This window comes from Neopsephotus bourkii, unplaced genomic scaffold (assembly GCF_033783945.1).
Source record: "Neopsephotus bourkii isolate Nb327-2 ecotype Australia unplaced genomic scaffold, CSIRO-AGI_Nbou_v1 NB_1792, whole genome shotgun sequence".
Classification (NCBI taxonomy): domain Eukaryota; kingdom Metazoa; phylum Chordata; class Aves; order Psittaciformes; family Psittacidae; genus Neopsephotus; species Neopsephotus bourkii.
In genome coordinates this window covers 5,776,792-5,790,406 of record NW_026902266.1, presented here as the reverse complement: position 1 = coordinate 5,790,406, position 13,615 = coordinate 5,776,792, and the positions used below count along the sequence as shown (strand labels likewise).

General features: G+C 41.1%; 1 protein-coding gene across 14 annotated transcripts in view; it reads right to left on the bottom strand.

Moving 5' to 3' along the window:
- BRSK2 (BR serine/threonine kinase 2) overlaps nt 1-13,615 on the bottom strand; it is a 327,161-nt gene that overhangs the window by 3,740 nt on the left and 309,806 nt on the right. For 9 of the 14 annotated variants that reach the window (XM_061342432.1, XM_061342434.1, XM_061342436.1 and 6 more), the window contains one exon: nt 11,138-11,185. The exons of the other annotated variants lie outside the window; for them this stretch is intronic. In XM_061342432.1, coding sequence (XP_061198416.1) covers nt 11,138-11,185 — 48 coding nt within the window. The remainder of the gene's footprint in view (nt 1-11,137; nt 11,186-13,615) is intronic. 14 annotated transcript variants of the gene reach the window in all.

Below are 13,615 nucleotides of genomic sequence, written 5' to 3'. Positions count from 1 at the left end.
CTCCACACTGAAATGTCAATGAATGTAATGCTGGATATAGGCAAATCCCATCTTACTGCTGCTGTTACAAACATGGGGCATTTCGTGTGGTCACCAACCAATGCTTTGCTTTGCAGACTCACTAAGTTCTCTGGGTACACCGGATATTAGGCTTTCTTTCCTTACACTTTATTTCTTTCTGAGCATCTCCTTGCTCACCTTTCATCACTGAAGCTTAAAGCACCTGGGTGTTCCAAGCATTTGAAAAATGAGGTAGAGCTTACATGAGTATTGCCATCTGCCTGTGTGGTTTGTAGCTTGTGCTTACAAGCTTCTAAGTACCTTCAGATCCTTCTTACAACTGGTACCTGGAAATGCAGATGCTGAATGCGCTGTGGAAACAGTCTGTTACACATCTATTTCTGGGACCTACCATGGTCAAGAACTACTTCTTCATTGTCCTGAATTTGTGTTCTCTCTACAATACAGTCTCCATGATGCCAGTAAAGTCAAGAGCCAGAGAGGCGTGTAGGGTTGCATGCAAGTAGAACAGGTATCTCATATGGCCAGCCACTAGAGCAGGATGCAGGTTATGAACATGGGCTGAGCACTGTGCATGTGAATACAATCTTTCATGCCATTTGGGCCTCCAGGCAGCAGGGTTGTATCCTGTGAATGTAGTTCTGTGTCAGAGAATATGTGGAAGGTCATACCTGAGGAAAGGCTCTTTGGTGATACAGACGGAAAGGGAGCAGCTGCTAAAAATACTACCAGTTTTTTGTATGCATTTCTTTTAATTTTCTTGGATTGGAGAATTAATCCTGATCAGGCATAAGAGGAGTCACACTAAATTCTCTGAGAATGGGTATTGAAGGTGTTTTTTATTTAACGTACACCATGGGGGTTATACCTGTTCATGACCATTAAAACTCCATGATGCTTTTCTCATTATTGGGACTGTTGGCTCCATTGTTCTAACAAATATAAATCATCTAAGTCCCACCTAAGTAGTTTCATTCTCAAGTTCCCAGAAGTAACAGCTTCTTGTATCTGCCTTCCAATGTGGCGATATGCTGTGAAGAATGGAGCTTTTTGTCCCTGAGAACATTCAGTTGGGAGCAAAGGGGTTTCTTCATAGCAGATACTCTATTTATCCACAGTTGGTGAACACTGGTGGCTTGGTAATATATTTCCCTTCACTTTCATTACAAACATAACTGGTTACTACATCAGGCAAGTTGTAACTTGTTTTGTTATTTGGCACAGTAACTTGTCTGAAGAGTTTATTGAGTGCTTTCTTACTCTGTAATGGAAAATGCAATGGACATCAACTGCTCTTATACAAAGAAAGAGGAAATACATAGTATTTGTGCCCTGCAAAATTAAATTTGTTACTCTTTTATGCCTGCCCTGTACTAACCAGGTAGTTGCCACTTTCTTCTGCATGTTAGTGAGAAAAATCAAATGGCTGGCATATACAGTGATGGATCTCAATCTTATTAATCAAATTATTTCCTTGTCTTTCTCTACTTGCCACTTTCTGATTAACTTATTGCTGGTCCTGGTTTGGTTCTTGCATTCAGTTACACCAATGCCACAAGCAAATAGTTGTTACTTTCCAGAAGGGCATCATTCACCTAAATATCTGAAGCCTTAGAGATGGGCCCAACCAACCAACCAGTCAAAGCACATACCTCAATTTCTGGCTAAGAAGGAGAGGTCTATCAAACTCAGTCGTTTTCAGGGTCAGATCTCCGTAAGCTCTACCTGCTTCCTTCCACATGCGTGCAAATGCTTTGAATGGGGGATATCTGTTCCATATCTATGACTTCTATTTCAGAGATTTCCCTAAGTCTCCCTAAAACCGTTCTAGGTTTGTGGGTACATGCTCTGCTCAGACTCATTTCTATCTACTCAGACTAATTCTCTTAGGTGGATATTCTTTTTCAATGAAAAGGAAGGAAAAAAAAGAAAGCAAACACTCAGCCTTGAATGCAGGGATGTGGGCAGATCAGGTTCTTAAGTGGCTTTGGACCCCTCATCTTCATAAGCAAATGGAGTCAGCAGACAGAATGAAAAAGAGCACTAAAAAAAATGCTGGAGAGGGAAAGACTGCTAGATTGGGAGAAAAGGGAAGGGGAGTATCGCTAGTTATTCAGCTGAGCAGTTTATTCAACAAGCTTAGAGCAAAAGAAGAGGGCAGACTAAGCAGGGATCTGCAAGAATTGGGGAACTTTTTGTTTTCATGTAGACAGGAACAGTAAACAAAAGTACAACTTGCAAGAAAAAAGCAATAAAACATTTTAAAGAATATGTATCTTGTATTTGATGAGTCTTGGTACAGGATTTTTAATCATCCTATTAAATTATGCAGCCTCTGTTTCATCCACCCTTTCTCCTCCCCATGCCCTACCAGCTTTCAAGTGCCTGCAGATTTACTGCAGCAAAAGTATTTAACAGTCTACTTTTCTTTACCTGTATCACTACTGGATTCCTTACAATCAGCATTTTCAGTTAAAATTTTAATGTGAGGTAAGAAATCCTTAGGGAAGTTTAAACAGAGCTACTGAAAAATAAAATAGGCCATTTCACTAACCCTTTCTTTCCTTCCTTTGCCTTTTTTAGTATCTGGACTTTTAATTAAATACTAGCTAATCTCCCCTATCCTGCAGTCAAGAAAGAACTGATCATACACCAAGCAATACAAACAGTCATTGCACTGATGTTGTGTACATCATGGCTTCTTTGTTGTTTCTTGGGCTGGTCTAGATACTAGTTTTTGGATGGGCAAGAGTTCTGACGTTTTTCTCTGGAGATATGTGAACATGGGTCAGCTATGCTGGAAGCATGAAAATGGTGTGTGGTGTTGCTCTTCTTGCTTCTTACTTTCTTCTGGACTTACACATCCAGTAAAACAAGACTTGAAAATACAGGGATGATAGATTAGAATAGCTTTTTCATTATTCTTGCACTCCTACCCTTCAGTGCAACCTGTGTCATAAGCTCTTACACCTCTAAGTCCATCTGGGCCCTCAAAAAGGCTGCCTCTCTTATTTCAAAAAGTGAGAAGACATCACATTCCCTCTGGACGAGGATGAAGGCTTGGTTCACTGATTCTTCAAAACTTTCCTGGTGTTTCATGGATCTGTAACTAAGGTTTTCTTTCCCATTGAGAGTAAACATTCATCAACACAGAGCAAAGAAGGCATGAAGGGTAACAAGGGTGAGAAACCATGAGAAGGATCAGAGGCAAGAGGGAAGGTTCAAAGCATAAGGTTTACATCTATTAGGAGGAGATGGGTATGTGCATTTTGGAGTTAGACCGAGGAGCTGTATGCTGCAAAATGGGGAACAGGAATGGGTTTGAAAGCAAGCGCAGAAGCCTATGAAAGGTCATGTGTTAAAAGGGGTACTAGAGCACTATCATGGCCAAATATCATGAAAGAAGTAAAAACTGTGAATGCATTTGAATAGAACAAAGAAACAGGGCTGGAGAGAAATACAAAAATGTGAAAGGAAGCTGGGCATGTGGCTTGTACCAAACTTCACAGTCCTCATTATTTTACCTCCTATTCTTAGGAAGTCTGTCTGACATTGACTAGCCCCAGTGGTGTCACAGGTTTGAGAACAAAGCGCAAGTGGAGAACCCAGGTAGGAAAGAGAAAATCAGATGATTCATTCACTCCAGGCACCAGAATTAACACCAGGAAAGGATGCACCTTGCAAAGCCCCTGACCTGACCTTGCAAAGACCCTCAGAGTCCTCCATGGAAAACAACAGGAGGTGGTGAACAAGCAGCTTCAGGACAGGCCTGAAGGCTTCAGTCACTTGTTAGAGCCTGCTGTTTTGTAACATTTTTAAGACCGTCAGGTAAGGACTTGGTCCTCTTTTCATTGCAGCAAATGGCAACATTCCCATTGACTTAATGGAAGCAAGCCCTGAAGCACTTCTCCTGTGAAACCATCTCTTTCAAGCTTATGTATTTTTAATGCACTAATCCTTGTGGTGGTGAACACAAAGTTGCACAAAACTAATACGGCATCTGTGGATCCCAGTCTGTGGGATTATTCTCTGCCTTTCCTTTCTATATAGCCTGAGAAATTTTGGGTTTCTGCATATTTAGCTTAGGCTTTGGGAGAAAGTGAATGGGAAAAAATGGTGTAACTGGAAACCGAGACACCCTTTATCAACCTGATTTCTCTTATTCCTTTCCTTGTTGCTTCCACATCCTTTCTGCCTGTTTTCTGCCTGCTTCTACTACTGAGGTTTTCTTCCTATACTCATTCCTTTCTCTTTAACCCTTGTCTTTTTCATCCCTAGCCTGCTATGTATTTCTATAGCAGCTGTAGTTTCAGCAACTCATGTAACAAAAATCCAACTCCTTCCACATACAGCATTGAAGCATTCTCTTGATGGGTGATAATCCATTCCCTTTGAAATCCATTTTGCTACTTTGTCAGAGTTTTAGCCCTCTTTGTTAAGGCTAGTAATTTTTTGCCCATTTGCTTGGTTTCTATTGGCAGAATCCCTTCTGTCTTCAAAACCGGAAGACTTAAAATACAGAACCCACTCAAAGAGTATATGCAGTGAAAGGGGTGACAGAAAAAGTGTCCTATCCTCTTTGTTTAGTTGTAATACTACATAGGGGTCTTCCTCCAGACTAAAGAGCCCTTAGCCTAGGCATTGTACAAATACAAATCAGAGGGATGCCTTGAGAAGCTTACTGACTACTGAAGAAGGCTACAGAAAGAATTTTTTGCTCCTTCAGTGGTTGCATGTGTGAGGCTTCCCTCTAGACTGGAGAAGGGTGACAGGAAGACCATTGCAATGTCTTGCTGGGGGCCATAACACAAAACTTTCTTCTAGTCTATGAACATAGCCTACACTACTTGAAGTGAGCTGAAGAAACTGCAGAAATCGCAAGACGGGTACTTGTTTAAAATACAGGAAGTCAGGAAAGCATTTCAAGAGACATGGATGTGGCTTTGACTGGATTTATAAATTATCACAACAAATGGACTAGAACAAGTTCTCCCATTTATTCCTCTCCCTCTCCTCCTCCAAGTTAGTTACCTAGTAGGACAGCTGTTTTGATTCCATTTCAGTTTAGGACTAGAAAATGGAGACAGACCGTCCACAGAACAACTCCAGTTTCTTAGCAGGACACCTGAATTGCAACTGGGAAAGGTGACTTCCAAAGGGAACAGCAGAGATTATTTTCCAGAGTCCTTAGACTCTTCAAGTAAAAATACCAACTGAAAGAAAGAACTTGAGGAGAAAGACTGGTGGTAGGAAGTACTCCGATTATAACACATTGTTAGCACAAGCGCTACCACCAGAAAGTGGGAACTTTCAGTCGCTACACACCTGGGCAGATCTGAATGACCATCCTGACATTCAAATGCTCCATAACCTATCCTTGTTCTTACTCCCTAAAACATTCCAGCAGGAGGGTGGCCCAACATTTGTGACTTGACAGATGCACCCAGATGGCCATTCTGCCTCTATCTTTTCACGTCTTCTCTCTCCTCTCATACACACACAGAGAAGCTGAGATTCAGTTCAGCCTCTCCTGTCACAAACAATATAACTAAGACAAGTAGCTCTTGGGTAATCAGTTAAGACAATGGTGAACATAGGCAGCAAAGACTTGAATAGATAAGGCATACTTCCTTGCTGCTACTTTCTGCAGAGCTAAGGCATAAGTAATTAATCAGAAAACAAATGTGTCTGTTACTCATGAATAGCTCTGGCCAATCCAGCATCACCATATAATATTAAAAAAAAAAGACATCCTGACAGAGAGGAGGGAATCATACATTCGTTTGGACAGCTGGTGGCACTGAAAGAGCAGGCAAGGATAGTCATGGGATGAATAGATGCCAGATTCTGTTCTGGATTCATGCTGTTCTATCAAACTGGCTGGTAAAGGACTCAGCCCAAGAATTCTTTCTATTTGCCTGTCCTTTTACAAGGATCTGTCTGCACAAGTGTATGCTGAGAGGAGAAGCTGCTGACCCAGTCTCATAAAGCCAAGCAGATGATAGTATTGCCACTACCCATTCTCTTAGAGACCTCTACTGCTTCATTCAATTTTTTTTGTCTATACAAATGTCAGAAATGTATTGGCACTTAATAATACGATTTTATCCTTTCCTGACAGATGGATATTTACATATAATCTTATGGGTTTCAAGTTCTGTGACCAGTTCTTAAGGAGAGAAACAACCTGTATATGCTAGAGAAATGTTGCCTCCTCATTTCCCCTGAATCAATCCCCTCAAAATGTGATTTAATCTATCAGGGAGGCCATCTCAAATTTAGCTTAGTGCAGCAAGCAAATATTCACATAAAGTATCCTACACACTGCCTGCCATAAATAAAGTACTGTGATCCAAATTAAGAGAGAGATGCCTGTGTTTTCTATGTTAGGTATTATTACAGAGAAAGAAGAAAAGATCTTGTATTGGACAGTAAAAATTTAGCCATAGCTGTCAAAACAGGATCTGACATGTACCAAATAGTTCAATACATCTGGATTCTTCTTTAGTGCCAAGTTGCTATTTTTGTTGTTACCTTCTTCTACAGTGCATGAGTCACAAACTGGAAAAGAAATGCCACCCCAACACAACACCTGAATGAAGATATATGACTACAGTGTGTGGGGGAGTCAGCCCTCCACTGGGAAAGCAAAGGATACTAGTAGAATGGCTAGCTGGGAAACCTGGATTGAACTCTTTGGAAAATCTGATTTATCTTACTTATCATGATCCACCCATCAGGACTGAATATGTCATCTTTCATGTGGGTCTTCTTCCTTTTGTCTCTCACAATTTAGACAGAAGAATCGGCCATGCTCAGACAGACCAGTAGCCAGCACGTTTTTCAGAAACTCTATTAAAAAAAAGTATTATTCTGACTACGTCACAGTGTAATGGTGGTGAGAAGAAGCTTTCAGCTGGGAGGGCAGCACAAGATTGTTTTCTCCAGGTTTCAGCATCTGTGTTTCTGCCATCAGTTCGGATTTTATGAATGCAAACCAACAAACTCCTCTTCTATCAAATAACTATGTGAGAGCAGGACTACTCTAATTAATGCCAATATGGATCAGGATCACTTCTAAAACACCAAATCCAGGTATTTGCTGCTGCTAGCAGCACCAAGTCTCTAAAGCTACATGAAGAAAATTGCAACCTAAATGTGATTTAACAGTTTTTAAACTACAAAATATCTCTTTATTTCTCAAGTACCTTGGGATACAACTGACATGGGCTTGCATCTGTATGAATCAAACTATGATTGCAAGGAGCTATGAAGAGAAGCCTTTAGTGCAGTACAATTGCTCTGTGTGCACAAAAGGTGATTGGCCATGGGGACAAGGTCAGATGGCTCTGAATAGGAAGCTATGTCAACTCCTAAATACTGGAAGCAAGAGACTTAAGTGAGATACATTGGAAAGATATGAAAGGCCAATTTTCATATATTTTCATATTTGCTGTGCTTCTCCTTTGATCTATCATTTTGGTGATAGCTACTGGTACATACAAGGATCTGTAAAGTTTGTTTTTCAACTCTGGTGCCAGGAATCAAAGTTTTGATTTGTAAGCTACAACACAGGATACTTAAGAATAAACACCAAGGTCTTCTGGCCAGCTTGTTGCCGCAGGGTTATAGTCTAAGACTTTGCAGGAACATGTGTTTGTGCAGTGCCTAATACGATAGCATGATTTGACTGGAGCTGCATCAGTTATATATATATATAGTTCCTCTTATCATCACGCAGTTCCCTGAAGTGCCACTGATGTAACTGAGTGTCAGGAGGAACGGAAAACAAGAAGCAAAGATTGCCTTACTTGGAAATAAAATTCAGGCCCAGACAGGTACAGTGTGGTGACTGGAAAATTTACAGGCTCCCTGTTTTTTCTGAGAAGGTAAATTCAGAATAAGGCAGGCTTTTCAGGGCTTTCTGCCAGCAGCCAGCACCTTGGCAAAACGTACTTACTAAGAACTCCAAAGAAACTGGGGATGGCTGAGAAGGGGAGCTTTACACACCAGCTTTACTACTGAGTCAATCACCCAGAGAGATTCACAGCTCACTATTTCAAGGACCTGAAGTCACTAAAATCTGTAAAAACAGACTCATCTGAATAAGGATTACTGAAATGCCACTGTGGGCTTCTGATGGCTCCAGAAGAGCTCCAGATCTAATGTGCTCAATCTACAATTACACTTTCTAATTCCCAGCTTCGTGATCGAAAGTGGGGGCTTTCCAGTTTGTGTATTATCTTGATTTTCTGTTTTTTTTTATTTTTATGTAAAGGCTCTGCAGAACCTATTAGAATCTCATTGTCAATTACACAACCTATTCAGTGAGATAGACATAAATACCAGATTAGATAGTAGTAAACAGTTCTCTCCATCCTGCCTCAAAAGAAACAGAATCCAGCTTGCTCCTTTATAGCTGTGTTGACTGTATAAGGCTTAACTGCAGTACATAAAAAGGTAAAGCTTATTTATCACTAAACTGATTTGGTCCTGAATATGCACAAAGAATAGGTCTACTGAGTCAGAAGGTATCGCTCCTGAAAGCAATATTCAGGTTACAGCTGCATTTTAAATGTAAAGGTTTTAATTTTTACAAGGTAAATTAAACCTTATTAACAGATATTAAAGACTTGATAGAAATCAGTTTAGTCTTTCTGACAACAGAAATGTCCACTGCCCTGCTGAAACTGTTGGAAAGATAAAATCAAATACTCCACGCCAACGTGTATTACAGCTTTAGCATGAACCAAATTTTTTTTTTCTGTTGTGATACAGTAAGAGTTGGCAGTTTTCTAGTGTGCACAGGTGGGGTTTATACAGCTGTTACATTATTTGGATATTGGCAGCTCCTATGTCATACCTCTGCTGTTCAACATTAACTTGTTTTTCAGTGCCAGTGGCTATATGCAAAGTACTTCTCAGATTGATAACCACTGCTAGCAGAAGAAGAGATAACATTTAAAGGACTAAATAAATTTGCCTCACTGTTAATTACAATACTCAATGGTTTATAGTGGGTGAAAAGATATTTCTTATTCCCACCACGGCTTTCACACGGCTGAGCCAGGCATAAAGTATCTGATTAGCTCTTCCTGCTCCAATGTTAACTCTTCTGCAAAGAGGCCCCCTGAGATCAAAAACCCCACATAGTATAGTTTTTCTTACACTGTTTGTTATTACTACATGAACAATGTGTTAACTTCACTGGGGGTGCCCAGTTCTCAAAGTCAGGGAAGTCAGTTTGCCAATAATAGGCTAAATGCATCGTTCCTTTTCACTCCCCTCTCTAAACTGTGGGTGAGCTATCCTGCACATGAAATAGCTTTTCACTCCTGTAGGAGGGTGGAATTCAGCATGGTGCAGTCACCATTGCTCATGTTGTATGTGAGTACATCAACAAGAATGTGTTTTAAAGAAAGCAGCTCCATTAAACCCCATACATATACATATACATGTATGTATATATGTGTTCTGTCTGTGCTGTAGCTGTCACAAAATAGTCTTCCTGCTGGCCTTCAACTTGTTCTCTTTGTCCCATGTTGGATTGATGCTGACACTGTGACAGATGGAGGGCCTGCCTAAACTGGGAGTAAGCAAGAATGCTCTCTATCTAGAGAACAGAGTACTGGCTGGTTATCTGTGTAGCTCAATTAACTTCCAAGCAATCAGAAGAATCAGCATTTCAGTATTTTCGTCTGATGTGAATACCAGATCCAGGCAAGAAACAAAGGCTTGAGGGAGAAGAGGGATTTGCTGTCTGATGCCTTCAGGAAGAAGCTGGAGGTCTGCCTACAACTTAAACGAGTCTTCATGAGATTCAAAATGGTATAACTCAGAAAATTCTAACAAGAAATCGAATGAGTTCCCTTCAGAGCAAAATAAAAACTCCCACCAACAAAACTGCAACTTAAGGGAAAGAGATCATCTGAAATACAGGAAACAGGCCGAATTTTATCTCAGTCACATATGCTAAACCTAACAGCATCTCCACTGTGACAACTTTATTTTGTTGTTACAGACTCCACAACAACTCCAAAACAACTTTCCTCAGTTTACAAAGAGATGATACAGGAGTTGCAGGGCCAGCTGGAGAACGGTACTATCTCAGTTATTGCTTCCTCAACAGCTTGTGTTCCCTTTCACAGAGATGTCTGAATTCAACCTAAGTACCAGAAGGAAAATCTAAAGAGAACAGAGTTCTCTATTACAGAACCTTTCTGTACAAGATATAAGTAGTAAGACAGAACCCTCAAAGTATTTGGGTATTTCCACTACCGTATTTGGAGGACTCAGTAGGGGCACAGGTAATGAAAGAAATAAATTCCAAGTGTAGATAGAGGGGAGGGAAGGAAAGGGACAAGTTAATCAAAATTCACAGAACCCCAAGCAAGTTGAGCTGCAAGTTTTGCAGGAAACTATTTTTCTTTCTCATTCCAGGCAAAATTCTGAATCTGCAGTAGGTTCACTGCTCTTCCAGCTTAGAGATACAACATCCTTCCCCAAGACCAGGCTGTAACTGTGACAATTTACACTAGCTAAGTGCTTGACAGATATATGTAGTGTGTCTTATGGAAGATTTAAAAGGGTCTTACCCCAAGGATATATGGAGAAGAAGGGAGTGGATGCAAACCAGAATTAAATAATATAGCAATCCTGTCTCAATAAAGAGCAGGAAAGCCAGGGAGACAGCAGTTACAAGGGCAGCATTCAGCTTCACTGCAGAAAAGGGACTGAAGAATCATGAATCAAAGGCAGCAAGTAAACAAAAGGGGGGGGAGGGGTGAGGGAGAAAAGGAAAACCACTGTCCCAGGATACAGTGAGGGAGGGAATCTCAAGTGCAACACCACACACTTGTGCTATGAAGTGGAAAGCTGTGGTGGAGCCTGTGCATTTGTGCATGGATGGGGAGGAACAGAATAAGGGGCATATGCTTGTGCCCGCCAGGTTAAGTGAAAGACATAGCGGGCTGTTACAGAGTGGATAGTCTTGAAGAGAGCGTGGGAGAGCAGGGATAGGGATGGGGAGCAGGAGGAAGGGACAGGACGGCGCATTATTATGTTGCTCAGCAGGGGCTGGGGAAGGAGAAAAGGCAGAAGGGAAGGAAGTTCTTACCACATTTGGAAAGTCTGCCAGTCATCAACTCCATACAGTTAGTGGTGTCTGGATCATAGAACGGAAAGAGGAGGGAGGGAGGGAAAAACATAAAAAAAGGTTTCCATACCTCTGTGCATAAAGTAGTAACTTAGCACATTATTACCTGAAGCAGGAAACATATACACATCTTGGTCTTTACACAACCCAGGCCAAATTCTGCCACCCATTGTATGCCAGTGCAAACCTGGCTCTGTGACTGAGTGTGGACATTACTTTAGTACCACTGCTTCTACTCACCTCTTTATTATAGCTGTATGGATTTATGAGATGTGGGAAATACTCAGCTGCCACATTAGCACTAAAATACACTGAACATACCGTTTCACTTGGTCAGCTTTACAAGTTAGCCTCCAATAGCCAGGAAATGCCCAGCCAGCTGATTTATGTACACCAAAAACTTCAAGAGAGGGAAGAAATCAGTACTGTGCTATTGCATAAGCAATGAGAAGGCTACTTACACAGCTCAAAACCACCTGTTAGACCCCAAAGGATAATGTCCAAGCTCTCAACATAACTCTGACTCTCATTCACCTGTAGTCTCTTGCCCTTTTTGCTTTCAATGTCACTATTCACGGGCAATTGAACTATTGAATTATTTCTGGTAGGGGTGGCAGAATCTGCCCTAAGATATTCGTGCCCACTTTGTGTATATCTCCCAATGCCACAGCCGCTGACTGCTTTTTACTCAGGTGCAATAAGCAGAAGGAGCTCTATATGGCAGCTTTAAAGCAGAAAGGACCAGTCGAGCTGGACACTTTCATGTGGAACCTGCTAGCAAGCCACATCTGCTGCTGTCAGCCAGGATCCCTTTGCATTTGGGATCTAAGTCATTGCATCCATGAGTGCTGGGAAATGCAGAGCACTCACTGCTGAGCAAGTGGCTAGCAGTTAAAGCACTCAGTTCAGTCTCAGATGTCCTCTTGCCTGGCCTCTTGATGAACACTTGGGTTTTCAAGAAATGGGCTTCCTGGAAACATGCACACGTATGCTGAAAGTCAGCTCTTATCTACTCCCTGTCTGCTGAAAAGTCTGCAGGAGAGAGGGATGAATAATTGTGTGGTATCCCTCCCCTTAAAAACTGAGAAAAGTAATTTCAAAAAAGGGGGAAGGGGTGCTGGGTATGCTTCCGTAAGCTGAACCCATGCTAGAAGAGCATGCATGTGTATGTCTTCTGATGCAGCCACATGTGTGCTGCACAGATCATCCATGAAAGCATGGAGTAGAAAGGGCAGGTTCTCGGTCCAGTGATACTGGTCAAAACATCTAAGCAGCAGCTATATACTCTCCATTTGGAAGGTTAGAGGAAGGCAGAGATCAATGGGAGATGATACCCATGGAAGGTTTCTCAGAAAGGCACAAGACTGAAAAGGAAAAAGGGGAAAATGAGGAGGTGAAGGAGAAGAGAGCATTCAAGAAGTGGACAAGGTATCAGAGGTGTCAGGGAGGCCAGGAGTCCATCTAGCTTTGAAATTCGTTGGCTAGTCTCACTAAGTGAAGGCAGATTACACTCCCAAAATACATTTCTCCCTTAAGATGCCTAACAGGTTTAAGAACTGCCTACAGCTGCCTATGAGGCAACGACTAGAAGTCACAGTCACGAGTTTGTATCACTGTTTTTCTTTAGTAAGTTGGAGAAGTTTGTGGTCGTTCCAGTCCAGCCTCTGAGTAAACTACACCTTCTTGTAATGCAGTGTAATACAGATCTGTAGTGGCAGAGCTCAAAGCATTCACCCTATCATTAGCAGAACTTATGTTTTGAAAAAAACACATAAAAGCAAGGAAAGTCTCAAATATGACTGAAAGATTGTTTCTGACTCCCCCCTCCAACACCTGAAATTTTCCCCTCAAGCATAACTAGCCATAAGGAAACAAAAAAGTAGCATTTGGAAAATGTCAGAGTAGGTAAACATTGTGGCTGGTTTGCTAAGAGTCTCCTGAAAGTGGTTTCTGTTTCCTTGTTAATTTTAACAAATTAAAAATAACCACATTTCCTTAAGTTAATACTTCAGAACACTGCCTTTTTCCTAAGTCACTTGCAGTCAGCATAGCTCTTCTTAGTATTTCATTTCAAGCTAATAGCGTAACATGTCTACATACATTAATTGTATGATCAGAATACAAATTGACAGATCTACAACAGAAAAAAGGATTGTAACACAAGCTTTTTGACAGCATAATGTCTTGGGCTCTGTACCCTATTTTTGTTGCTAAATACCTAAATTTACACGTTATAGAATTGGCTTAGATGGATAGGGAAAAACTCAAGCCCTTTTTTGAAATATAAGACCAAGGAAAATATCAAAGGAAGACTAAAAAAACCTTCTTATTTGTCTTTCTTAAAACTTTCATGCATAACTGTAACTGACATTCTCTATATGGCCATGGCCAGTCCCAGCAACTGTATAGGATTTTATTTTTTAGCGTCTTTCCAAGACA